Source organism: Tachyglossus aculeatus, chromosome 17, assembly GCF_015852505.1.
Source record: "Tachyglossus aculeatus isolate mTacAcu1 chromosome 17, mTacAcu1.pri, whole genome shotgun sequence".
Lineage (NCBI taxonomy): Eukaryota > Metazoa > Chordata > Mammalia > Monotremata > Tachyglossidae > Tachyglossus > Tachyglossus aculeatus.
The window spans coordinates 54,748,310-54,775,898 of NC_052082.1; the positions used below are offsets into that span (position 1 = coordinate 54,748,310).

The window sequence follows — 27,589 nt, forward strand, 5'->3', positions numbered from 1 at the left end:
CCCGTGCTCCGTCGACTATGCCATGATTCAGCTGGTTTCTCTTACCTGTGTGCTGCTGGTGCTTCCTCTCCGACTGCTGTCCTGGCTTTCCCCGGCTGCAGTGGTACTGTAGCAGATGGCATCAAAGCCCAAAATGCCTCCGATGCAGTCCCCGATCAGATACACCTAGGAAAACAACAGGGTCAGTGTGGGTCGGGCCTCTATATGCAGAATCAGGTTTGGGGATGACACCCGGGCAGCGGCAGGGGGGGGGGATGGTGGAAGCAGAATGGCTTAGTGGATTGAGCGTGGGGCTGGGAGTCAAAAGGACCTGGGTTCTGATCCTGCCTCTGCCACGTGTCTGCTGTGTGACCATGGGCAAGTCACTTAACTTCTCTGTGCCTCAGTTACCTCATCTGTAAAATGGAGATTAAGACTGTGAGCCCCATGTGGAACAACCTGATTTCCTTGCATTCATCCCAGCACTTAGAACAGTGCTTGGCACATAGTAAGTGCTTAACAAACACCATCATCATCATTATTATTGTTATTACACACATGGTAGGGAAGGTCACCCATGTCTCTCCACTCACTGCTCCCTGTTACATGATCAAGGCTAAAATCGCCCTTTTGAGCCTTTTCCCTCATGATTCCTTCTGGTGAGGAAACCTTTATCATGGGCCCCACCCACTGCATTCATCTTTCCAGCCCTGACAGATGAGAGGTTAGAGCAGGGGGCTTTGGAAAGAGAGCTCTCATTTTGACCCCCTATGAATCCACCACTTTCTCCCAATTAGTGCTCCTTCGACCAGACTTCCACCAGAAGTTTGTAAGACAAATGCAGGTCATTTTACACTCATTTGCCAAAAAGATATTCGTGTCAGCCAACAACAGACCTGTCCCCACCAGAATTAAAAACCTCCGGTCTTTCAGGGGGTCTTGACATTAAGAAAAACAAACCTCATTAAATTCCATCTCTTTGGGAAGATTTGCCTATTATTGTAATTACTTCTGTAATTGGTACAGTTTTTCTTACCATCAATCTCACCTACCATAATTGTTCCACCAGGGTATTTTTCTAAATTTTTTTTGTGTTTCAGGCCACAGTAATTCACTGTTCAACTGGCTTCCAACCAAATGTAGTTTTAAGATTCTGATGGGCTGTAGCATAATCCTATTATTGATATCACACTAACAAATTATTCGCCTCAACAATTCGTTCGGTGCTATTTTCAGAAACTCCGGAGGCTGCCCCGTGCCGTTTGTCGGTTTCTTTGGTTTTCCCCAGACTTTGTACTTTGGATCCCCTAGTACTTCCAATGGCAACAAGCCTGAAGGGCCAACTGATGCACTCATTCTGTGTCTGAAACTGTCCACTGGTATCAACAAGAGCCTTAAACCAAGACAGAAATCCTAATCCCAGATCTAGAAGCAGAATTCCATAGTTAAGACCAAGTGGATTGATCACATATGTCCTCGCTGCTGGCCTTGGGAGATGGCGAACCCAGAGGCCCAGCACAGATCAATCAATCAATTGATTAATGGTATTTATTGAGTGCTTACTATGTGCAGAGCACTGGGCTAAGCACTTGGAATACAGTTTAAAAAAAATGGTGTTTGCACTGTACTAAGTGCTGGGGAAGATACAACCTAATCAGGTTGGACCCAGTCCACATGGGGCTCAGTCTTCAACCCCATTTTACAGATGAGAAAAGTGCAGCCCAGAGAAGTGAAGTGTCTTGCCCAGAGTCTCACAGCAGAAAAGTGAGACAGCCGGGATTAGAACCCAAGTCCTTCTGACTCAAAGGACCAAGGTCTATACGCTAGGCCATGTTGCTTCTTGACAATGGAGTAGCTTCTGCTTCTCTTCAGTGGAGTTAGAAGACATGATTCTTGCTCAAAAGTTGCTTATCACCAAACAAGGAACTCCCAGATATCTCCTCCTGGACTTTCACTCCTACATCCAACAACTAACACCGTCCAACATTCTTCAGTCTGAAGGTGGCTTTTTGTCTGAGATTGTCAGCTCCTCCACTTGACTGTATAATAATAATAATAATGGCATTTATTAAGCACTTACTATGTGCAAAGCACTGTTCTAAGGCTGGGGGGATAAAAGGTAATCAGGTTGTCCCACGTGGGGCTCACAGTCTTCATCCCCATTTTACAGATAAGGTAACTGAGGCCCAGAGAAGTTAAGTGACTTGCCCAAAGTCACACAGCTGACAAGTGGCGGAGCTGGGATTGAACCCATGACCTCTGACTCCAAAGTCCGTGCTCTTTCCACTGAGCCACACTGCTTCTTGAGGTCAGGAAATGTGACTACCACCTCTTCTGTAGAGAAGCAGCATAGCCTAGTAGAAAGTGCACGGGCCTGGGAGTCAGAAGGACCTGGGTTCTAATCCCAACTTTACCACCGTGTGCTGTGTGACCTTGGGAAAGCTCCTTCGCTTCTGTATGCCTCATCTGCAAAATGTGACTGTGAGCCCCACACGGGACAGGGACTGTGTCCACCCCAGCGCATAGTACAGTACATAGTAAGCGCTTAACAAATACCATTGTCATCATCTATCCTTAAACCGGCCCAAGGTGAAAGAGAGGGATTGGCATTACCTGTCCGTTGAAGCCAATTCCATCTGGAGATTTGAGGAATTCGCTGTAAACATGGTTGGCTCGGCTAATCACCATGGCAACCGCATCCTGGTACTGTGGGGAAGAGATGGCCAGCAGAGGCAAGGCTGCCAGAGGGATGTGGTCTTCGCTGCTGCTGAGGCAATTTTCATCGTAGCTGTATGGATTCAGGCTGAAGGAGGAAGCACAGGGAGGAAAAACAGCCAAAGAAAGGAAGTGAATGGCAGCGGCCTCTGCAGGGGAATGAGAAAAGAAGGGAGTAGCAGATGAAGAAAAGTGGGGCTAAGTCTGGGAAGGCTTCTGGGAGGAGAGGTGCCTTCAATAGGGCTTTGAAGTTGGGGAGACTAATCGTCTGTCAGATCTGAGGAGGGAGGGCATTCCAGGACAGAGGCAGGATGTGGGCGAGGGGTTGGCGGTGAGACACGTGAGATCTAGGCACAGTGAGAGCACTGTGACAGCACTAGAAGAATAAAGTGTATGGGTTGGGTTGTAGAAAGAGACAACCTGACTTGCTTCCTTTGCACTTCCCCCCTCCCAGCACTTATGTATGTATCTGTAATTTTATTTATTTGTATTGATATCTGTCCCCCTGACCCAGACTGTAAGCTCCTTGTGGGCAGGGAAAGCCACTGTTTATTGTTGTGTTGTACTTTCCCAAGTGCTTAGTACAGTGCTCTGCACACAGTAAGCACTCAATAAATATGATTGAATGAATGAATGAGAATAATCATCTTAATAATGGTGGTGGTAGTTGTTAACCACCTATTATGTGCTAAGCACTGTGCAAAGCTCTGGGGTAGATACAATATCATTGGATCATACCCAATCTTTGTCTCCCCTGGGGCTCACTGGCTAAGGGAGGGAGAACTGGTCTTTAATCCCCATTTTACAAATGAGGAAACTGAGACCCAGAGAAGTTAAGTGACTTGCCCAAGGTCACATAGCAGGGGAGTGGCAGAGCGAGGATTAGAACCCAGGTCTCCTGCTTCCCAGTCCAGTGCTCTATCAACTAGGGCATGTTGTTTCTCTTGATTTCTCAACTCCCAACTGGAGTATATTAATTGGGGTGCAACCCTCTTGATCCAGGAAATTCAAGGTCCCCTGCTTAACACTCATGTGCAAATGTTTGTGTGTGTGTGTGTGTGTGTGTGTGTTTGTGCGTGTGTGTAGTAAGCATTTAATAATAATACCATCATTATTATTAAATACATAATTTGAGCTCATATACATTACACATGCTTAAATTGATGTACTTTGACAATATGGTAAATATTTTCCTACTCATCTTGCCCATTAGAGTATAAGTAACTATTGTTATTCTGTACTTCCTAAGTGCCTAATCCAGTCAGTCAGCCAGTCGTATCTATTGAGCACTTACCGTGTGCAGAACACTGTACTAAACACTTATCCAGTGCAAGAGAGGGCTCAATAAATGTTGCTACTGCCTCTAATACTACTACTACATGGCAAAGAGGCTGAGTCACCCCCAAGAACTGAAGGAAGAGGACATTTGATGGAAGCAAGGGAAAGAAGCAACAGAATTCATGTTTCGGCCTGAAAAATACTCTAGGTTAGAGAAAGCAGGCAGAGTATCAGAACCTGAACGAAAACCAACCCAGGGATTTGGTGAATGGATAATGTGTTTACGAGGGCACTTTATTGATTGGTTGGGTACTCCATCTAGGCTTTATTAAATCAAATCAATCAATCAGTGGTTCTCATTGAGCTCTTACTGAGTTTGATCTGAGTTATCTGATTCTAGCCTCACTCCGCACTTCTTATGAAACCAAGACTGTTCAAGTAAGCCCAACTCAAACCAAGAGGCAAGATGCAAGTAGTGATTTTTGCTCCAATATGGAAGCCTGTGGTCAATTCCACTGATGGCATACTTCAGGCAAGAAATAATTTCCCTATTTACCTCAACCTCTTTTGCAAGACAAACATCGCCTTTAAATGGACTGAATAGCAGCTTCATAACTAAATGGATCCATTTTCTAGGGAGTGAATTCTGCTTCAGTAGAATAGAGCCCATTTGTTGGGTTTAGATGACAATCACTAGAATATAAGGGCCTGAAGGGCAAAAGATTGGGTCTACTAACTCTCTTGTACCCTCCCAAGCAATTACTAGAGCACTCTACATACATTAGGCACTAAATTAATATTACTAATTGATTTACTAGGGGATCACGTCTTTTCCTATTTGAGCTCACAAAGAACAAGTTTTCTTCTCCCATCTTCACTTCTCACACTCCTATTTAGCTACATGGGGTCTGTTAATCAAACATCCATAAATATATTTTTTTCTTTGCACAGTCAGGGGGTGCCAAGCACAACTGCAAGAAGGATTTATGAAGACACTGACCTCCAAAGATGATAAGTATTCCTCCTTAATGGCCAGCTTTAAGTATCTATCACAACCTGAATCCTTTACCCTAGGATTTGGTCAGGGAGGAGCTGAGCCTGGGGTGCTCGAATCTGCCAAGCTAAGACACAAGATTTGATCTGCAAGATATTACTCTTGCCACAGAGCAATAAAGTTTAGTAGTGAGTCTTAACTGCCTCAGTGCAGGGTAAAGGCATAATTGAGCCACGGAATTTTATGATGATATATTATCCCATGTACTGCATCCTACTCTTCAATAACTAAAAGGTCTAGCTGCTGCCAGATTAATCTTGTGGCAAACTCTCCACCTGATCCCTCCATATTTACATTGAATTATAGCCCAATATATCTGTGTTCAACTGAAAATAAAATCAAAACATTTTCAGTTCCAGAGAACCTGGCAGCAAATTCCTAGATTAAAAATGAGGTAACCTTTGAAGTCCCATCAGATAACATGGACAGTTTCAATGCCTTTGTATCTAGAGAGGCAATAATGTAAGTAAGGACATGAGAGGTGCCCCAAAATAAAATAGCCCTGCCATTAGAAACAGCAGTGTGATTCTGTTCTCCGTGACTGTGCACATTTTCACCCTTTTTCTGGGCTAAAGTTCTCGAGTGATGGACATTGTGTGACATAAGAAAACACAGCAGATTTCTATTCAGGGACCAAACTGCCTTTCTAGGACACAGCAATTTGTCAATTAATAATGCTTCCCAGTGGAAACACCCAATTGAGTGGTTTGGGAAAGGACTCAAGGATCCGGTGGTTGGGAAAGGGAATCAAGGATTGGGTGGTCTGGGAAAGGAGTCTGGGATTGGGTGGTCGGTGAACAATAGTAATAATGTTAATAATAATAACTGTAGTACTTATTAAGCACTTACTATGCTCCAAGCACTGTACTAAGCACTGGGGTAGGATAGTCAGGACAGACACCACCCCTGCCACATATGGGGCTCCCAGACTAAAAGGAAGAGAGAAAGGGTATAGTATCCCCATTTTACAAATAACGAACCTGAGGCCCAGAAGAATGAAGTGACTTGCCCAAGGTCACCCAGCAAGCAGGAGGAAGAGCCCAGATTAGAACCCAGGTCCTATGACTCCCAGAATCATGCTTTTCCCTGCAGATCATGGTGCTACTCTGTTGACTGTTTGATGATGAAAGTGATGGACTGCTAGAGGCCTTCCAAGCATCCATGTGTCAAAGCGCATCTTTCCCGGAGATGGGATAGGACAGTGGGAAAGTCTCAGCAATGCCAGAAGTCCCAAATTCCAGAAAACAAAGCCCTCCTGGATTCCCTTCACTATTACTGCCATTCAACCTCATTGTGGGCAGGGAATCTGTCTGTTTATTGTTGTATTCTACTCTCCCGAGCACTTTTTAAATGCTCTCCACGCAATAAGCGCTCAATAAAAATGATTGAATGAACGAGTGAATGAATCAAGTGGCTCCTCCAGTGCTCAGCACAGTGCTCACTCAGTACAGGATTAAGCACTTAATAAATACCACTACTAACATGCTTTCTGAGGGGAAGAAGGGAGAAGAACCAGGGAGGGGTTATATTAGAAGATGCTTGGTATTGTTTTTGGAATAGCAATACTCTGGCCATTGGTCAAGTTTCCATTAAATAAGATATCTGGTCTAGGTCTTTGGATAAGGGCAGGAAGAAGCAGTGTGCTCTAATGGATAGAGTATGGTCCCAGGAATCAGACGGACCTGGATTCTAACCCTGACTCCGTCACTTGTCTGCTGTGTGACCTTGGGAAAATCATCTAACTTCTCTGACCCTCAGTTACTTCATCTGTAAAATGAGGATACAAATTTATGAGCTCTATTTGGGACATGACCTGTGTACAACCTGAGTAGCTTGTGTCTGATAGCACTTAGTATAGTACCTGGCACATAATAAGCGATTAACAAATACTATAAGTAAAAACAAAAAGAGAAACAGAGACAGTCACAAGCCTGTGGCTGTAAATACTCTATTTATTTATTTTATTTGTATATATTTATTCTATTTATTTTATTTTGTTAATATGTTTTGTTTTGTTCTCTGTCTCCCCCTTCTAGACTGTGAGCCCACTGTTGGGTAGGGACCGTCTCTATGTGTTGCCAACTTGTACTTCCCAAGCGCTTAGTACAGTGCTCTGCACACAGTAAGTGCTCAATAAATACGATTGAATGAATGAATGAATAAACTGATTCATGGGAGATAATAATAATGATGGTATTTGTTAAGCGCTTACTATGTGCTAAGCACCGCTCTAAGCTCGGGGGTTAGATACAAGGTTATCGGGTTGTCCCACATGGGGCTCACAGTCTTAATCCCCATTTTACAGATGAGGGAACTGAGGAACAGAGAAGTCAAGTGACTTCACCAAAGTCACACAGCTGAAAAGTGGCAGAGCAGGGATTAGAATCCATGACCTCTGACTCCCAAGCCCATGCACTTTCCACTAAGCCACTCTGCTTCTGGAGATGGATCCGGAGGACAACTTTGCTGCAGGAGAAGAGAAGCTGTCAACCTGTTAGGCTGCCACCTTGGCAAAGGTGAAAAAGGGAAATTTTTGACTGGGAGCAATTTTACATTGATGTTTGGGAGAGAAGCACTGAGTATTTTTGTCACCTCTCATCATCCAAACAAAGGGGAAGGTGACAGAATGAATCCCAAACAATGGAAATGAAATTCATTACTACCTTAATGAGAGAAACATTTCCCCACTTTTTCATCCTGTCAGATGTTGTCAAGAATGACCCCCAGTCCATTACCTCAGTGTCATTTCACTAAGTGCCATGTTCTAGTTTTACCCTTTCATTTCCACCCACTCCCCCGGATTCCAGGTCTGTTTTACAAAGGTTAATTTGGACAGTACACGCTATATTTCAGACAAAATTTCCATCAGAAAACCTCAGAAGCAGTTTAAGCTTGTGAGGCATTATATTTTAATAGACCACTTCACTTCTGAACAAGCTGGGAACCTAAAAATCAATATTGTGTCAGGTCACTGGATAAGAGAAATCAGAAAGGTGGGAGTGGGGGTTGAATACAACCTACAATTTGTATTCAACTACATCAGGGCACCCATTTCACCTCAGCTATCGTCAACTCTCAAGAGAAGCAGCATGGGCTGGGGAAAGAGAACGAGCCTGGGAATCAGAGGACCTGGGTTCTAATCCCGGCTCTGCCATGTGCCTGCAGTGTTTCCTTGGACTTGGAAAGAAGCCACCCGTAGACACCCTTCTCTCCCCACTGAGGCCACAGCAAGGGGAAGTAGGTTCAATGTGCGGCAAGAGAGCTTTAAACTGGAGACAGGATTGACCTTCCTGCCTCTGGAATGGGCTACCATGGAGAACCTTTCTTCGCTGAAAGGTCCTAGAAATAGAAGGACAACAAATAACCTTTGTTAAGCCGAGTGCCTCCCTCCAACCCCCAGCCCGGCTGCAGAGGGCCGGATGAAATGACCTCCTTGAGACACATCCAGAATGAGGAACAAGTCATTCTCCTCTCAGAGAAATCGACTTCTTTGATTGGGCAGGAACCAAGGCTCTCAAAGGAAGGGGGAAACCAATGCTTCAAGATGGGCCATCGTATAGTACCACTGATAATGAGTGTGGTATTTTTTTAAGGGCTTACTATGTGCCCAGAGCTGTATTAAGCGCTAGGGTAGACTCGATGTCAGCGGATTGGACACAGTCCCTATCCCACCCAGGGCTCACATCCAAGGGAAGCAGCATGGTCTAGTGGATAGAGCATGGCCTGAGAGTCAGAAGGACCTGAGTCCTGACTCTGCCCCTTGTCTGTGGCGTGACCTTGTGCAAGTCATTTCACTTCTTTGTGCCTCAGGTGCTTCACCTGTAAAATGAGGATTAAGACCATGAGCCCCATGTGGGGCAGGGACTGTGTCCAACCCGATTAAACCGTAACTATCCAAGTGCTTAGTACAGTGCCTGGCACATGATAAGCACTAAACAATTACTGTAAAAAAGGGGGGTTACACAGCCACTTTTCCACACTCAGGGTGAATTTTGGCTCCAAAGTTCTACTCCTAAGCAAGTGTACGGCTTCATGCTTCTATTTATTTTGTTAATAATGTGCATTTAGCTTTAATTCTATTTGTTCTGATGACTTTGACACCTGTCTACATGTTTTGTTTTGTTGTCTGTCTCCCCCTTCTAGACTGTGAGCCCACTGATGGGTAGGGACCGTCTCTTTATGTTGCCAACTTGTACTTCCCAAGCGCTTAGTACAGTGCTCTGCATACAGTAAGTGCTCAATAAATACGCTTGAATGAATGAATGAATGCCTTCTTCTCAGGAGCTATGCATCCTCCCTCCCTCAGTGACTTCAGGCGGGCAGGCAAATAGGCTTAGCCAGAAGGTCTTTTCTCCAAATGGAGTGACTCTCCATAACTGTTCAATCGCCCAGATAAGTGGGGCCAGGAGAGAGGAGCAGTTTATCTTTGCCTTGAGCTTGAAGAGGCCTAGTTTTCTCCCTCCCAAACTAATCATGCTGAAAACAGACAGGGGCGGGAAGGAGGGAGGTGTTTATCTCTGGCTTTGAGCTAATAGTTAGCATTCATGAGCACAGACAAATTCCAGCTCCTGCCCAAAGCTTTTCATGTCCTGAAATTTATTTTTATTTTTTTAAGGGTGTTTGTTATACGTGCCAGGCCACGTACTAAGTGCCGGGACGGTTATTAGTTTAGAAAGAGAGGAAAGGCACTTGACTGCAGTTCCCATAAGCGGCTCTGGTAAAAGAAATAAGGTGATTTGGGGGATGACATTGTCGCTATAGTAAATGCTCTAGAACTTCTCAGAACAAATAATATAATTGAATTTGGGTATCCAGAAGTTTACAAGGAGCTATTTTTTATGGTATTTGCTAAGTCACTTACTATGTTCCAAGCAATGTTCTAAGCCCTGGGGTAGATACAAAGTTATCAGGTTGGACACAGTCGATGTCCCTCATGGGGCTCACAGTCTTAATCTCCATTTACAGAGTAGGTAACTGAGGCACAGAGAAGTGAAGTGACTTGCCCAAGGTCACCAAGCAGACAAGAGATGGAGTAGGGATTAGAACCCAAGTTCCTCTGACTCCAGACCTTCACTCTATCCACTAGACTATACTGCTTCTCACCCTCACATAATATTCCTGTCTTCCCAGCAGAGTAGAATTAAGGCACCAGTCAATCAATCAATCAGTTGTATTTATTGAGCACTTAATGTGCGCAGATCACTGTATTAAGTACTTCGGAGAGTACAATACAGTACAGTACAATACAGTAACAAGTTGGTAGACATGTCCCTCACCCACAACAAGCTAACGCTCTAGAGGGGGAGACAGACATTAGTATAAATAGATTAAATTATGTTGATGTACGTTAAGTTCTTTGGAGCTGAGGAAGAGGTGAATAAAGGGTGCAAATCCTAGTGCAAGGGTGACACAGAAAGGAGTGGGAGTAGAGGAAATGAGGGATTAGTCAGGGAAGGTCTCTTGGAGTAGATGTGTTTTTCGTAAGGTTGGCACCAAATTGTCCACCTAAGAAGATCCAACCTTAATCCAAGAGATCTTGCCTTTGGATAGGGTCTAACAAGTCTAGATGCTTTGTGCTTAGTACAGTGGTCCCAGTGTTCAGTAGCATGCTCTGCCCTTAGTAAGTGCTCAACAATACCACTGATTGATTGATAGCCCCCTCTCAAGGCTGCAAACTCCCTGTGGGCTGGGAACATGTCTACCAAGTCTGTTGATTCATCCTCTCCCAAGCGCTTAGTACAGTGCTCCGCACACAGTAAGTTCTCAACAAGCCCTTGGGAAGCAGTGTGGCCTAGTGGTTACAGCACAGGTCTGGGAGTCAGAAGGACCTGGGCTCTAAACCCAGCTCCGCCAATCGTCTGCTGTGTGACCTCAGACAAGTCACTTCACTTCTCTGGGCCTCAGTTCCCTCCTCTGTAAAATAGGGAATAAGGCTGTGAGCCCCAAGTGGGACATGGACTGCTTCCAACCTGATTATCTAGTATCTTAACCCAGCACTTATAAAAGTGCCTGGCACATAGTAAGTGCTTAACAAATCCCGCAATTTAAAAAAAATACCATAATAAAAATAAACAATATTGATTGATTGATAGATTGTTTGCTGGATTACCTCAGGCTACTTTGCTTGCCCTCTCTGGGGATAACAACCCACAATTCTGTTTCTTAGATCCCAGATCCGAGGAAGGTTGTGTGAATAAATGAGAGAATGTGTGGGGGAGAAGACTTCAATGTACCTCGGAAGAAAAGAGTTATAAAATCATGCCCACCAGACTGCTCAGGGCTTCGGAGAATCAAATTCACTTAGCTGGCAGAGAACGGGCCATCTTTTACGGGTCTTGCTCTCAATCTGTTGTCTGAACATCCTCCCCCTGGGACAAAGTCATTACCCATCTGTGACGAGGCGGCCTAGTCCAAGGAGGACACATTCACTATTCTCCTCCAGGGAGGTGCTCTACTCTTATTCCCTCTCTAGGTTATTTGTAATCATATTTGTTGTCATATGCAACAACATGAGAAACAGAGAAGCAGCATGGTGTGGTGGATGGAGCCCGGGCCTGGGAATGGGTTCTAATCCCGGCTTTGCCATTTGTCACAGGAGGTAGCTAGCTGCCCCTTCATATGAAAGGAGAAATAAGAGGTGTGGAAAACAAAGCATCTTAGTGTTGTATGTATGACTCACAGCACTGAACACACATCATCCATTGTCGGCACCCCATTTCTCTGTGCTGTTCATCTTTCAATTTCAGTGCATACAACTTCATGTATTCACTGCTTGGAGAATTTGAGTGATACATTACATTTGGGGTAAGACGGTCAGAGTAAGTACCTTTCATAATATCCTCTGGGTAAAACGGTCAGAGTAAGTACCTTTCATAATCTCATTTCTCCTGATCCTACAGGGAGGGTGATAGCTGGAAGCTGATAGGAGGAGAAGGGTGTTTTCAAGCCCACTGTCAGTTTCTGTGATGGTTTAAAAACCTTCCCAGAATTATTTTTAAAACTTGGGAAATGGAACCCATGAAGCAGGAAGTCTGGGAAGGTCCAATTGACGTCAATTGGCCTACAATTTGCCACCATTTCAGTGTTTCTTTGAGCATGTCACAAATCCTCTGGGTCTGTTTCCTCATCCACAAAATGGGGATTCGCAACCTGTTTTCTCTCTTTAGACCATCAGTCCCATATTTGTTTCTAAGGCCCAAGGTCTAGTACAGAGTTTGGCAGAGAGTAAGCACTTAACAATATTAGTAGTATTCTTATATTCTGTACTGAGAGCAGATCCCAAGCCAAAACTAAAAAAGCCTTGGAATTCCAGTCAATCCTGGGCCTATCTGTTCTTAAAGGAAGCAGCCTGGCCTAGTGGATAGAGCACGGGGCTGGAAGTCGGAAGGTATGCCACCCACGCACTTAGTACAGTGTTCTGCATGCAGTAAGCACTCAAAAAATATGTCTGACTGACTTGGGTCCAGCCCCAGTTCTGCCACTAGACTGCTGTGTCACCTTGGATAAGTCAGTTCACTTCCCTCTGCTTCAGTTACCTCATCTGTAAAATGAGGATTAATAAACTGAGCCTTGTGTGCGACATTGACTGTTTCGGAACCAATCAGCCTCTATCTATCCTTGATTAGCTTGTATCTATAGTGCTTGGCACAAAGTAAATGCTTAAATGTCATTAAAAAACTATCAGCAGTTCTGTGCAAAAAGCACTTTGGTCACTGGACAAAGCCCATTCCTTCTTGCAGGGTTACTACAGTGCTCAAAAAAAATATTACTTCTTGCATTGCTGACAAATGATACAGCATCCTTGGGAGCTTATTAAAAACTGTTCCTATTCCAGGTGATCCCTTTACCCTGTAATAAAACTCGAGAATTTGGGCCAGGAACTGAGGCAGGAGCGGCGTTTCAAGGAAGCTATAACCCATTTTCAATTCTGTGGCATTGTCTTGGAATTTGATAAGGGGAATAGATTCCCTTCTCCCTGTCATGATTTATTTCATTTTGATTGCTCCAGTTACAGCAGCGAGCAGGCTCCTGGAAATGACAGAGATTGGGGCGGGGGGGGGGCGGGCGGGCGACTCAGTTCTACCAAGGGAAGACCCCGGGATCGCAGAGCCTGTGGAGCAGTCAGTCAGGGCTTGGATCGAATTTTCTTCCCATTGACTTTGCATTTGGTACATCAAGAGTCTCTGCTGGTAATTTTAAAGCCAAGGGGAGATTACCCTGCATGGCATACAAAATGTGTGTCGGTTACCTGGATTAGTTTAGCTCTTTTTTTATGGTACTTGTTAAGCGCTTACTATGTGTAGATTCGAGATAATCAGGTTGGACACAGTCCCTGCCCCACAGAGGGCTCAGATTCTCAATCCCCATTTCATTGGTGAGGTAATAGAGGCACAGAGAAGCGAGGTGACTTGCCCAACATAAGGCAGCAGGTAAGTGGTGGAGCCGGGATTAGGCCTCTGGTCCTTCTGGCTCCCAGGTCCAGGCCCCATCCACTAGGCCACACTGCTTCTCACGCTGCAGAGAACCTAAAAATGGAATTTGGCTCTTGGTTATTTAGGGTTGCAGCCCTTGCAAATCAATACAAATGTGAGTTCATCTAAAACTGTAGCAGCCCAACATTTTTCGCCCAGACTGCTCGCTCTTCTACAGGCAAACAAAAAAATGAGGCAGCTTACTCTAGTGGAAAGAACATGGCACTAGGAGTCACAAGACTCTGGGCCTGGTCTCAGTTCTGCCACTGGCCTGCTGTGCGACCTTGGGCAAGTCACTGAACTCCTCTGTGCCTCAGTTTTCTCATCTGTAAAATGGTAATAAAATACCCATTCTCCCTCCCATTTAGACAGTGAGCCCCATGTGGCACAGGGGCTGTGTTTGTTCTTATTATCTTGTATCTACCCCAGTATTTAGGAGAGTGGGTTTTTAAAAAAAAAATTTGTTAAGTGCTTACTATATGCTAAGCACTGAGGTAGATACAAAATAATCAGGTTAGGCGCATATAGGGTCCACAGCCTTAATCTCCATTTTAGAGATGAGATAACTCAGACACAGAGAAGAGAGAGAAGTGGCTTGCCCAAGGTCTCACACAGCAGAGAGTGGCAGAGCTGGAATTATCTAAGTGCTTAGTACAGTGCTCTGCACCCAGTTAGCTCTCAATAAATGTGATTTATTGACCGCCTGACTAGAACCCAGGTCCTCTGACTCCAAGGCCTGTGCTTTTTCCATTTGTCCACACTGCTTCTCATGCGTTGACACACAGAAAGTGCTTAAGAAATACCATTATTATCATTATTATTATTATTGTTATTACAGGGTTCCCCTGCCGAAAGGGGTTAGGGAATGGGGATTGAGATCTTGTCTCGAACGGGGGCAGCGGTGTCGAGGCAACCGGACCCCTTTTGTTTTGGGATGAGCTGAAATGGAGCCAGATGTAATGTCTCAGCTCAGTTCCCTAGGTATCGAGGAGATGGGGAAAAGGCAGAGAGATGGGGACGACTGTGACTGGATCACTCTTCCCCGGGCTCTTTCTTTCTTGGAACGAGCTGTCGCGAACCATCCTAGGAAATGAAACCTCTCAAATGGAGCAGCGATGGCTCCATTCAGCCCCACCTGAGGACACGAGCGGAAAAGCAGAACCTGAGTGGGTGCTTGGATTCCTCGATTTTCTCCCAGATAATACCGTGGGACTACCCAGATGAAGCCATTGAAAGAGGCAGCGGGGGGAAATGGAGGGAAAAGCAATTGTGATAGTTCATGGAAAGCTTAATCAGAGACATGATTATAGTAAGTCCTTGATTTAGAAGAGGCAAAAACGTTCGTGCTATCTGAGTCTTGGCCATGTTTAGGGAGCTTTGTGAAGGGGGTACCCTGAATAAATACCAAATACTCCTCACCTGGTCCCATGTGGGGCTCACAGTCTTAATCCCCATTTTACAATGTGGTAACTGAGGCTCAGAGAAGTTAAATGACTTGCCCAATGTCTCACAGCAGACATGTGGCGGAGTCAGAATTCAAACCCATGACATCTGCCTCCAAAGCCCGTGCTCTTTCCACTGAGCCGCGCTGCTTCTCTGCAGTGTGCAGAGAAGTGAAGTGACTTACCCAAAGTCGCCCGGCAGGCAAGTGGCAAGCTGGGATTAGAACCCAGGTCCTTCGACTCCCAGGTCTGTGCCCTTTCCCCTAGGCCATGCTGCTCCTTCGTTCCAGGGGAACTCAGGGAGAAAACCTGTGGGGTTTTTGTCTCGGAGGGCAGGGCATACCTGTTGGATTCCTGTTGTACTCTCCTATGTGCTTAGTACAGTTCTCTGTACTCAGTAGATGGTCAGTAAGTATCACGGATGGACTGGCAATCAATCAATCCTTTTTATTCAAGGTGCAAAGTCAATGCATGCCCTACAGTGATGCCACTATTCATTCAACCCTGTGCTTTACACTGCAGATGAAAATCAACAAATCAATAATCATTGCATCAATCAGTAGCATTTATTAACTGCTTCCTGTGGGCAGGGCTCTGCAGTAAGCACTTACAATACAATAGAATCAGTAGAGGACACACCAGGGAATGTGTCTGTTCTATTGTTGTTTTGCACTCTCCAAGCACTTAGTACCGTGCCCCATACACAAGAAGCGCTCAATAAATATGACTGATAGGTTGATAGATCAACCTGGACAAATGGCCAGGGGCTTAGGGCAACTTTCTGCTGGGCTTTACCCATCCCCTTGGCCTTCTCTGCTGGAGGAATGGTCAAAGTCCAATCTCATACAGGCAGAGTTGGCATCAGAGCCAACCGGTGCAAGATTCAAGGAACTCTCTTTAACTCTTTGCCAACTCTGATACAGTTGAAAGGGTGCCAGCCTGAAAGCAAATGAGCCTTTGCCCAGAATGGTGCCCACACAGTTCCACTTGGGACTGCCCCACATGGGACTGAAAGTCTTAATCCCCATTTTACAGCTGAGCTAACAGACTCAGAGAAGTAAAGTGACTTATCCAAGGTCACACAGTGATGGAGCCAGGATTAGAACCCAGGTCCTTCTGACTCCCAGGTCTATACTCTACCCACTATCCCACATTGATCTCCAACATTATGACTGAAAGTGTTGTTTTCAGGAACTCACTGCACCCTAAATCTGATTATTTGAGTTGCCGTCCTCCCTCCTGATAAAAAAACCTGGGCTGGGCTATCACTGCCCTCCCTAATAATGTCCCAGCTGATGCCCCCAGTCATGGATGAAGCAAATAATTACAACAAAGAGGAACGGAGATTAGAGGAAACTTTGGGGGAGTTTGGGATGGGCCAGTTACCCATGCTGACCCAACAGCATGAAGTCAAAAACCTTTCTGCTTGAGTGAGCAATAAATATCCAATTAGATGCTCCTCTTGGGTCTAACAGTGTGCCAAGTACTGGATCCCACTGAGAGGAATCATTAATCACATGGTGATGTGTTGGTCTTTTATATCAACCCTAATTAACAGGCACATTCCTTTTCCTCCCAGAGACTTTCTCCCGAAACTAGAAATATGAAATGCCTTGGGTCTAGCCTGTAGAAATAATTCCTTCGACCCGGGTCTGCAGCCTCAGGGGAGAAGAAGACATTTCTCCAGAGAGGATTTCAAGGTCGAGGGACATTTCGGCAGTATGGAAATCCGTTTTTGTTTTTAATGGTATTTTTTAAGCACTTACTATGTGCCAGGCTATGTTCTAAGTGCTGGGGTAGATAGAAGATAATCAGTTTGGACCCAGTCCCTATTCTTTATGGGACACACAGTCTTAATCCCCAATTTACAGATGGGGTAACTGAGGCACAGAGAAGTGAAGTGACTTGCCAAAGGTGACAAGAAGACAAGTGGCAGAGCTGGGATTAGAAACGCGGCCTGTACTATATCCACTGGGCAACGCAGCTTCTCTAAACAGCGTGGATGGACTTTTTACATTCAGCAGTGATTAAACCCACTTCCAGAAGAAAGGCAACCGCTTCCAGCTGTTTTTCTCTCTTCTTTATCCAAGACACAGAAATGCCAAAAACCTTTCACATTTTAAATAAATCCGGGAAAGAATAATAGCCTAACCTCTCTACCACAGGCAAGGTTACTGAGGTAACTAGCTGAAACAGAAAACAGCAGTATTCAAAAACAAAAGGAGACCTATCCAAGGGGAACATGAAAACTTGCTCATTGCTATTCATCCAGAGAAAGGTCATGCTGATTCTGATGACCTCCAACTTTGGAACTCAAATCGATACTCACGCTTCCTTTGGGGTCCTTGGGGAATGGAAAAAAATAGCCATAGGTTTCTTTTAGAGCAGCAGATAGTCTTTCAGATAAGACACCCTGTCATCTTTGCAATTAGCAGTAATGGTCGGTTTCCCGCTGTGGAGCAGCGTTGAGGAAACAGACAAAGCATTTCTGTTTAGTAAGAGAAACCATTCCTGGAACAGTCTGTGGCTTTCCATAACAGACTTCTAAACACAAAATAAAGGCATGTCATGGACCCAGAGAAAACTGTCAAGAAGAATAGCCTGAAATGGCAAGATCTGGGTAACTCTCCAATGTTTACATAACAGCTTCTCTTTTTTTTTTTTGATATTTGTTAAGCACTTACTACATACCAGGCACTGAATTAAGTGCTGGGGTAAATACAAGCATGGTCTTTGGATAGAGCTCGGGCCTCAGAGTTAGAAGGACTTGGGTTCTAATCCTGGCTCTGCCACTAGTCTGCTGGGTGAACTTGGGCAAGTCACTTCACTTCTTTGGGCCTCAGTCCCCTCATCTGTAAAATGGAGATTAAGACTGTGAGTCCCATGTGGGACATGGACTGTGTCCAACCTGATTAGCTTGTGTCTACCTCAGCAGTTAGTACAGCGCCTGGTACACAGTAGGTGCTTAACAAATACCGAAGGGGGAAAAAAAAGCACTGTACTAAGTGCCAGGGTAGATCCAAGATAATCAGATTCCACTCAGTCCACGTCCCAAAAGGATGTGGACATAAGTGCAGTGGGGCTGAGGTGACTATCAAAGTGCTTAAGGGGTATGCAGCCGAATTCAAAATCGATGCACAGGGGAGGGAGTAGAGGGGAAATGTCATGAGCAGAAATGTCAAATGACATTAGCTGACTGGCGTCTTCCCCCACTCGGGATGGCACCTGGAGAATTTACAGCACTCTACCAGTCTTATCTATGGGAGGGAGAATCAAGCAGAGGCATATCCATTACATTCCTAGTTTGGGCAGTGGCTAGCAGTGGAAGGCAATCTGCTACAAGTCAAGGCTTGCCTGTGCTGGGCAGCAGCAGCATGGGAGAGAGTCGAGGGTGGAGATTCGTGACCACTTCCACACCTTTACCAAGAAAACTCTATAGATATGCTACCAGAATGATTGCAGATGGAGAGTGGGGCATTCTGGAAGAGATATGTCCATGGAGTCGCTATGGGTAGGAAACGACTTGACAGCATAAAACAAGACTGGCATTTTATCATGATAACCTGCTTGGGTACATTCAGGGATTCCTCCGGCCCTGGGGCAGATACTCTGGCCCAGTCAAATCTCCTGGAAGTTCAGGAGGTTTCCCGGGCTTCCCTCCCCCGCCCCATGCAGGCTAGACTCGGACATCTCCAGGGAGCCTAGCCCCAAGCCCGTATGCCCCCCGCATTGTCAGGTACATCGGCATCTGGGTTCCTCGGGCAGGAAGGCAGGGGAAGGGTGTCTTGTAAACAGGAATAGAGAGAGATTGCCTTCCTGAATGGCACAATCCCCACTAGATCGTGCTTAGCTGCATTTGGGCCTCTAAAGGAATTTTCAACAGGAAAACCCTTTTTTAAAATACTCTTTGACTTGCCGACACTTGCAATCTATTATTTTTTCATGCTCCATTCAGACACCCAAAACCCCTTCATCTCCCAGTTCCTCATAACGAGGGCCCACTCTAAAGACACCTCTTCCATCCATCCATTTTTTTCTCTCCTTACAGCAATTTCTCCAAAGTCGGATGGCTTTTTCACCAGAACTAATCCAGGATGATAATCCACAGTCTGCAGGCTTGACATATGCTTTCATCACTCCAAGTTCAATGAATGTTCCTTAAAACGTTCTTAATAGCTCAGATGAACCTGCATGTTTTTTTTCTCTTGGCGTGTGCAAAATTAATTATTAATCAAGGGTCTTTATTGAGCTCTTACTGTGTGCAGAGCACTGTACTAAGAACTTGGAAGAGTACAGAAGAGTCGGTAGACATATTTCCTGTCCATAAGAATCTTACAATCTAGAGTTATACAATCTAACTATGACAGATGAATGCAGAGTAGGAACCGGTCTCAAAACTCCAAAGCAATTTGAGATTATAACTCTTGTTAGTAACAAGTAAGTTAAGACTAGCGAAGACGCGTGAAATAATGGAAAGAACACAGGCCAGGGAGTTTAGAGGATCTGGGTTTCAATCACGGCCTAGCCCCTCATCTGTTGTATGACTTTGGGTAAGTCACTCAATTTCTCTGTGCCTCAGTTATCTCATCTGTAAAATGGAGATTAAATCCTACTACTTCCTACTTAGACTGTGCCCTACCTAATTATCTTAAATCTACCCCAGTGATTAGTACAGTACTTGGCACATGGAAAGCATTTAACAAGTACCATAAGCAGCTTGGCCTAGTGGATACAGCATGGGCCTAGGAGTCAGAAGGTCTAATCTGGTTCTAATCCTGGATCCACCACTTGTCTCCTGTATGATCTAGGGCAAGTCACTTCACTTCTCTGTGTCTCAGTTACCTCATCCGTAAAATGGGGATGAAGACTGTGAGCCCTTTGTGGGAGAGGGACTGTGTCCAGCCCAATTTGCTTGTATTCCCCCATAGTGCTTAGTACAGTGCCTGACATAATAAGCACTTAACATGTACCACAATTATTATTATTATTATTACTATTCTTATAGCACATATTTAGTTTTGGGCTACGAGATCTTCACATTTATTTTTCCCCAAAATAATTGAGACAGATTATGCATGAATGACCTGAGGTACTATGTGCCTCCTTCAGATGCTTTCCCCGGGTTAATTAGGACTCCATTCCCAAACCAAAGCGCAATTCTATAGCAGTCAATTCTTCACTCACTTTTCACTTTAATCAACAGACACCAATGTAACCACCCACCTCTGTGATCACAGAATGAACTGTTTACCACTTCCCAAGAACAGATCAGCCTAGAAAAATAAAATCTAGACTGTGAGCTCCTTGGGTCATGTCGAACAACACTAATGCTGGCTCTCAAGCTCTTACTATAGTGCTTCTGCACACAGAAAGCCCTCAATAAATACTGCAGATGGGCTGAAACAAATGGAAAAAACAATTCTTCCACACACAATAGTTTGCAGTGTGTGTTATGTACATACACACACACACACAAAAAAAAAACAAATATCAATTTGGTCCCAAAGAGCCTTTACTGGGCTCATGCTCACTCAAGGAATGCAAAATCTAGAGAGGGGCCCGCGGTGAGATCGTTTTTGAGGAACTTCTCCATTTTAGAGGAAAGCCGGAGGTGGAATGAGAAGAGGTCAGAGAAGTGAATGTCAAGATATCTGTGCTTCTAGGAAGAAAAGACTCATCCAACAGTCCATGCCAGCAGGGTGACACCCACATCAATTCCAATTCTGTTAGAATGACTTCATTAAAATGCAAATCCGACTTACTTGGAAACGAGAGAGAAGGCCTCGGAACAGATGGCCGGGCAAGGGACAAATCTGATGAGGATGTGTCCCAGGGCAGCTGGAAAATGGGCCCGCATCACCTTCTCCAACACCGAGCTGAAAGTGTTGATGTCGGCCGCCTTGCAAGTCTGGTCTCCGCCCCCCGTGTCCAGGATATTCCCACCGTGCAGCACCAGCAGAAGAACATGAGTTTTGCAGGCCCGCTGCTGAGATCCGTCCTGAAAGGAAGGAAGGAAACAGCATGTGGGAGAGGCAGGGGGAGGAACACGGGGAAAACGGTGGCGGGAAGGCTTGAGGACATTTTCAGGAAGCGATTTCTGCCAAAGAGAAGCGGTCGGGTCTGTGGGACTTCGCCAGAAAATCATTAGTAATTTTGGAGAGGCCTCCCTCACCTTCGCACTACCCTCCCCTTGGTCTTTTGTGACATTTCACTTTGAAAATATCAGTTTCTTTCTAAAATTTCTACTTAAGTCACAGCACATAGCCGTACTTTGTGATTCACCCAACTCCCTCCCCTATTTAGGCTTAGGGCCAACAGTCAGGGTCCAAGACAGGGGAAGTGTCTGATGATGAAAGAAGGATATTCATCATCATCATCATCATCAATCGTATTTATTGAGTGCTTACTGTGCGCAGAGCACTGTACTAAGCGCTTGGAAAGTACAAATTGGCAACATATGGCAGGGGCCAGAAAACCAGACTCAAGAGGCATTTCAACTCCCAGGAGGCCCAAAATGGACAATGCATCTCCTCTGCCAGATCAGCCCCCTGCCTGATTTGGAAAGGAAAAATATCATCGATGGAGAATGGCTGTTTCTCACACTTGGAAAATCTCCCAGAGTCAACCCAAGTGCTCCGTAGGCCTACCACTCTTACATGGCCCTTTAAATCACCAAGGCTGGAATGGAGGGTGAGGTGAATTATGGGTAATTGATCTCTTTTGTAAAGGTATTTGTGGGTCAGGATCAGTTCATGGACAAGTGACCCATTATGGAGTACTAGAAGGGAAAGTTAGAACATTGTTAGAATTTTCATCCCTAGCCAAGAGAATGTAATGTAAAGAAAGCAACTATCATCCTAGTCTTCCCAGGACCCTCTGGGGCCTTAATGCGCTTCTCCCTTTTCCTAGAAAAGGACAGCATTTCTACTAGGGGTTCTGAGTGTATCTCTATTTCATCCTCATCTCATGAAACAGAAACTTCTTATTCGTGACTGTAAGGCATTCCATCAGCTTTCCCCTTCCTACTTATCCACTCTCTTCTCCCACTCCACCCCTGCTGACACACTTGATTCCTCTCGAGCCTTCCCATTTCAATGTGCCTTGTTCTCCTCTCACCCACTGCCGACCTCTTGCTCAAACTCTTCCTCCTTCCAGGAACTTCTTCCCCGTCCACATCCAGTAGCCCACTGCTCTCCCCATCTTCAAAGGCCTCCAGAAATCACATCTCCTCCAAGTAGCCTTCCCCAATTACTTTCTCATCCCCCAACTGCCACTTCAGCACTTCTGTGCTACCAAATCATTTGGAGACTCACACACATTTATGTACCTATATTTATACTTTATTTCCTCCTTCTGCCTGTAATTTTAGTGTCCATCTCTCCTATGAGGCTGAAAGCTCAATAAGGGCAGAAATCGTGTCTATCAACTCTAGTGTACATTTCCCAAGTGCTAAGAACACAGCTGGTTCTCAGTAAATATTGATAATTGATAGATTAATATATGTTTCTTCCTCTCCCCGTGGAGGAAGACCCAGATCTGAAGAAGGAGAAGAATTCACAACCTCCCAGAAGGCCTCAAAGCCAGGAGATGGGCTTGGCCAGAAAAATATGGTTTTCGGTCAGCAAACAAATGGCCTTCAGTTGTTTGGACAGTGAGCCAATAATAACAATTATGGTATTTGTTAAGCACTTATTATGTGCCAGGCACTGTACTAAGCACTGGGGTGGATACAAGCAAATCGGGTTGGACACAGTCCCTTGTCCCAAGTGGGACTCACATTCTTGATCCCCATTTTACAGATGAGGTAACAGGCACAGAGGAGTTAAGTGACTTACCCAGGTCACAGCACAGCAGACAAGTGGAGGAGCCAGGATTAGAACCCATGACCTTCTGACTCCCAGGTCTGGGCTCTATTCTCCATCTTTTATGTGATGTTACAATGCTCCCCTGCCCTCAGAGAGAGTCATTCTAACAGGAGACATGGTCACCCATTACGTGGTTATGATTGAAAACTCCCAGAGGGCAGGGATCGTGTCTCTCAATCAATAGGTATTTATTGAGCACTTACTGTGTGCTGAGCACTGGACTAAGTGCTTGGGAGCATACAACATTACAATATAACAGAGTTGGTAGACACATTCCCTGCCCACAGTCATCTTACAGTCTAGGAGTGCTTAACGAATACTACCATTATAATTAAAATTATTATTATTAGGAGAATCCAGGTTAGTATATATTTTAAGATTGGACCAACGCACACAGGAAAGCAATATAGCTTCCTCTGGGGGAGAAAAAAACAGCTCACCTCATTGTCGTCATGTATTTCAATGCTCCCTTGTGCTGGAAATCGTTGCCTTCTCAGTGACACTCGGTATAATTCTCCTGCAGAGAAAACAGAGAAACTAAATATTTCAGAGCTTGACTGATGCAGAAATCTGACAGGCTTTGCAGGCAAATAAATCTGCTCTCTCCCTCGAAGAGTTTCAGCTGACATGAATATGTAGGAGGACTGAGAGAAAATTGGAGATTCGTTTCAAATTAGGTTAGGTTCAGAAAATTTTACAGCTGGAAGGGGTTTCTAAAGGTCATCTATTTCGGGCCCTGATCGAAAAACCAAAACCGGTCCAATTCTCAGCTTTCTTCTATGAAATGCAGCAGGCAAGAAGAACTGAATGAAGATGGGCATATTTCATTCTTACAATTTTTATTATTATTACTTCTAATAATAATCCTTTTGTCGGAAGTACTTATACTAAAGTGCTACTGTAAACTCCTTATATGGAGGGAACCTGTCAGCCAACTCTGTTGTTCTGTATTCTCCCAAGTGCTTAGCACAGGGCTCTCCACACAGTAAGGGCTCAATACCATTGATGATTGACAACATAGCGCTGGGCCGAGTGAGAGTAAATGTAAAACAATTTACTCTGCTGGTGGCAGCTTGCTTCACTGTACCTAGATCTCATCTCCCTCACCACCAACCCCTTTACCAGCTGCTGCCTGTAATCTGGATTTCCCTCTCCCTCCATAAACTCTAGACCACCACTCTTCCCACTTCAAAGCCTAATTAATAATGTCACATCTACTCCAAAGACTTTCCCCAGTTAAGCCCTCTTTTCCCCCTGACTTTCTCACCCTTCTGTGTCGTGAATGCATTTGGATCTGTACCCTAAAAGCACTTGGTATTCACTCCCATCCTCAGCTGCAGAGCAATTATGTACATATCCATAATTCATTTATACTTAATATGGGTCTTCCACTGTAGAACATAAACTCACTGTGGGCAGGGACTGTGTCCACCAATTCTGTGATATTGCACTCTCCCAGGTGCTTAGTTCATTGCTCTGCACACACTAAGTGCTCAATCAATCACCATCATCAATGGTGCTTACTGAGCTTTTAAATTCCATTGATTGAAAACTATCAGATCAGACACAGGGCTTGTGGCCCAAGGAAGGAAGAATGAGAATCTTATCCCCATTTTCCAGATGAGGAAATGGAAACTCAGAGAGATTGAGATTTGCCCAAGGCCATACAACAGGCAAATGTCTTGGTCAGAATTAGAACCCAGATCTTCTGACCTCCAGTTCTCTCCTCTTTCCATTAGGCATGCTGTTTCACTAAATAAATTCTCTGTAAATGCTCAACAACTACTAATACTATGCTAAACTTTCAGTTGGATACCCGCCTCAACCCAGGATGATGTGGTGGAAGCTTTGCCCTACCCTGGACCTAACAGTTGTCTTCTCTCCTAACAAAGCATAAGCTCCTTGTGGGCAGGGGACATGTCACTTGTTTGTTTTGTCCTGCCCTAGTGCTTATTTCAGTGCTTTGTGCCAGTGGATGCTCAGCCAATAGTACCACTGCTACTATTATGGCTGGCTCTCCACCTATGAGAAGTGGTGTGGCCTAGTGGATAGAGCATGGGCCTGGGAGTCAGAAGAGCCTGAGTTCTAATCACTACTTGTCTGCTGTGTGACCTTAGGCAAGTCACTTAACTTCTCTGTGCCTCAGTTCCCGCATCTGTAAAATGGGGTTTAAGACCCTGATTTCCATGTGGGATAGGGACTGTGTCCAACCCAATTTGCTTGTATCCATCCCAGAGCCTGGCACATAGTAAGCACTTTACAAATACTGAAATTGTTATTGTTATTATGATTATTATTATCATCACCACTTCAGTGCGTTCTGCAATTCCCACACCCCAAAGCACCAATGTCTCCCATTTCCTCCTTTAGCAGCATCTGGAAGAAATTTCCCTTAGAGAGATGGTGGGAGTGTCAGAAAATGCAAATTGGATCCCTCAGAAATAGCTCTGGTAATGAGCCTGTCATTTATCTTTACCTGCATAAAAGGGAAGATTACGGTCCTAGCAAACTCAAGGCAAACTATTGCCTCAGTGTCAGTTTTCCCTCATTCTAGTATAAAAGCCAAACCACATCATCACTTAGGAAGCAATTTCCTGTTAAACGTGGTTAGGATTTTTCAGGTCATGAGACCAACCTCGTCGACAGAGCTGAGCTTTAATCGTTAGCTTCTGCAGACAGAGATGTCATTTAAAAATACATTTCTCGGGACCTAAAAGAGATGCGACCTGATTTCTTCTCGGAGAAGGCACCAACCCGGCTAGGGCCGAAAACCCAATTTGATCCAGGAATCCAAGGGTTGGAAAGGAGCTCAAGAGGTCACCCAGTCAATTCCTGAACTGATCCAGAGGTGGATCAAGAGGTCATCCAGGCCATTTGACTGATTCCCTCTGTCTCTGAGAGGGACTGCTCTCATACCAACCTGGGGTAGTGGGAGGAGGGAACTGATGGATTCTCTCAGATCTTGAGAGAAATGCAGTGACCTCCTCACCCCAACAGGTAAGATGTTTTCATCCTCAAAGTGAAGGACTGCCTTGAAAGAGCAAACATTACATAACCTACAGAGTGTCCTACAGTGCTCCACACAAAGCGCTCAATATGTACAATCCGTGGTGATGATGATGGTGATGATATGAGCAGAAAATACAGATCATTGAGACCCTCCCTAGGCAAGAACAACATGAACCCTGACATTTTTTTAATGGTATTAGTTAAGCGCTTATTAAGTGCAGGCACTGTACTAAGTGGTAAGATAGATACAAGCTAATCAGGTTGGTCACAGTTCATATTCATTCAAGCGCTTAGTACAGGGCTCTGCACACAGTAAGCGCTCAATAAATACAACTGAATCCATGAATTCATTCAGTCGCATTTATTGAGCGCTTACAGTGTGCAGAGCTCTGTACTAAGTGCTTGGAAAGTACAATTCAGCAACAAATAAAGGCAATGATGATGATGATGATGGCATTTTGTTAAGCGCTTACTATGTGCAAAGCACTGTTCTAAGTGCTGGGGGGATACAATGGGATCACGTTGTCCCACCTGGGGCTCACAGTCTTAATCCCCATTTTTACAGATGAGGTAACTGAGGCCCAGAGAAGTTAAATGACTTGCCCAAGGTCACACAGCAGACTTGTGGTGGAGCTGGGATTCAAACCCATGATCTCTGACTCCAAAGCCCGGGCTCCTTCCGCTGAGCCACGCTGCTTCCCCAATCCCTACCCAATAATGAGCTCACAGTTTAGAAAGGGGGAGACAGACATCAAAACAAGTAAACAGGCATATCCCCCTTGTGATTATATATATATATATATATATATATACACACACACATATATATAGTTATATTTCTCTATATGTCTCCCCACAGAGTGTAAGCTCCTTTGGGTAGAGAATGTGCCTTGTGTTTCTGTTGCATCTCCCAGTCACTTACTACAGAATTTTATACTCAGTAGTTGCTTAATTAATACCATTTATCACCACATCAGCTTTATCCAGAAGGACAGTTAGGACCATTACTACCACTGCTAGGGAGGTCTAGAAAGACTAGAGGAGGAAGTCTATTGAATCTGCCCAGAAGGAAGTTGCTGGAAACCTTAGTGAGTCAGAGGTAATCTCGGCTCTGCCACTTGTCTGCTGTGTGACCTTGGGCAAATCATTCAACTTCCCCGTGCCTTAGTTCCCTCATCTGTAAAATGGGGATGAAGACTGTGAGCCCCATATGGGACAATCTGATTACCTTGTATCTATCTCAGTGCTTAGAACAGTGCCTGGAACATAGTGAGCACTTAAATATCATCATTATTATTATCAGATCCCATAAAGTAAAGAGAGCAAAAATCTGTGTCCAAGGAGGCGGTCCTGAATCTCCATTTCCTGATCAGGACAGAGCCTCAGATGAAAAAATTCACCAGCTGGAAACCCAGAGCAACCAAAGTTATAGTGTTTTCAATTAAAGATTGTTGGCTCAATATTTGGGAGTGGCTGTACTGTTACTACGTGAGTTCATGCCAATACAATTCCACAGGAAGACTGTATCTGTCAAGGGTGTTGGCAGATTCTTGATCCTCTGTTTGACACATCGATTTACCTAGGCCAAACTTAGAAAAGAGAAAGAAGCACGAGCCCCAGCTATTGAAGAATTGTTCAAAGAAAACCCTCTCCTCTGATTCTGAAGATCCAGTACTCACAGCGTGGAATGAATGTGGGGAAGAGAAGATGGCAAAGAAAAGGAGTCTGAGAGAAACTTGTGATTGACAGCCCTTGAAGGGCAGAGATCGTATTTTA

General features: G+C 44.7%; 1 protein-coding gene across 3 annotated transcripts in view; it reads right to left on the reverse strand.

Moving 5' to 3' along the window:
- PITPNM3 (PITPNM family member 3) overlaps nucleotides 1-27,589 on the reverse strand; it is a 196,123-nt gene that overhangs the window by 54,178 nt on the left and 114,356 nt on the right. For all 3 annotated transcript variants that reach the window (XM_038759618.1, XM_038759619.1, XM_038759617.1), the window contains exons 5-8: nucleotides 23,245-23,321; nucleotides 20,702-20,937; nucleotides 2,593-2,782; nucleotides 46-165 (exon numbers count right to left, since the gene is read on the reverse strand). In XM_038759618.1, coding sequence (XP_038615546.1) covers nucleotides 46-165; nucleotides 2,593-2,782; nucleotides 20,702-20,937; nucleotides 23,245-23,321 — 623 coding nt within the window. The remainder of the gene's footprint in view (nucleotides 1-45; nucleotides 166-2,592; nucleotides 2,783-20,701; nucleotides 20,938-23,244; nucleotides 23,322-27,589) is intronic.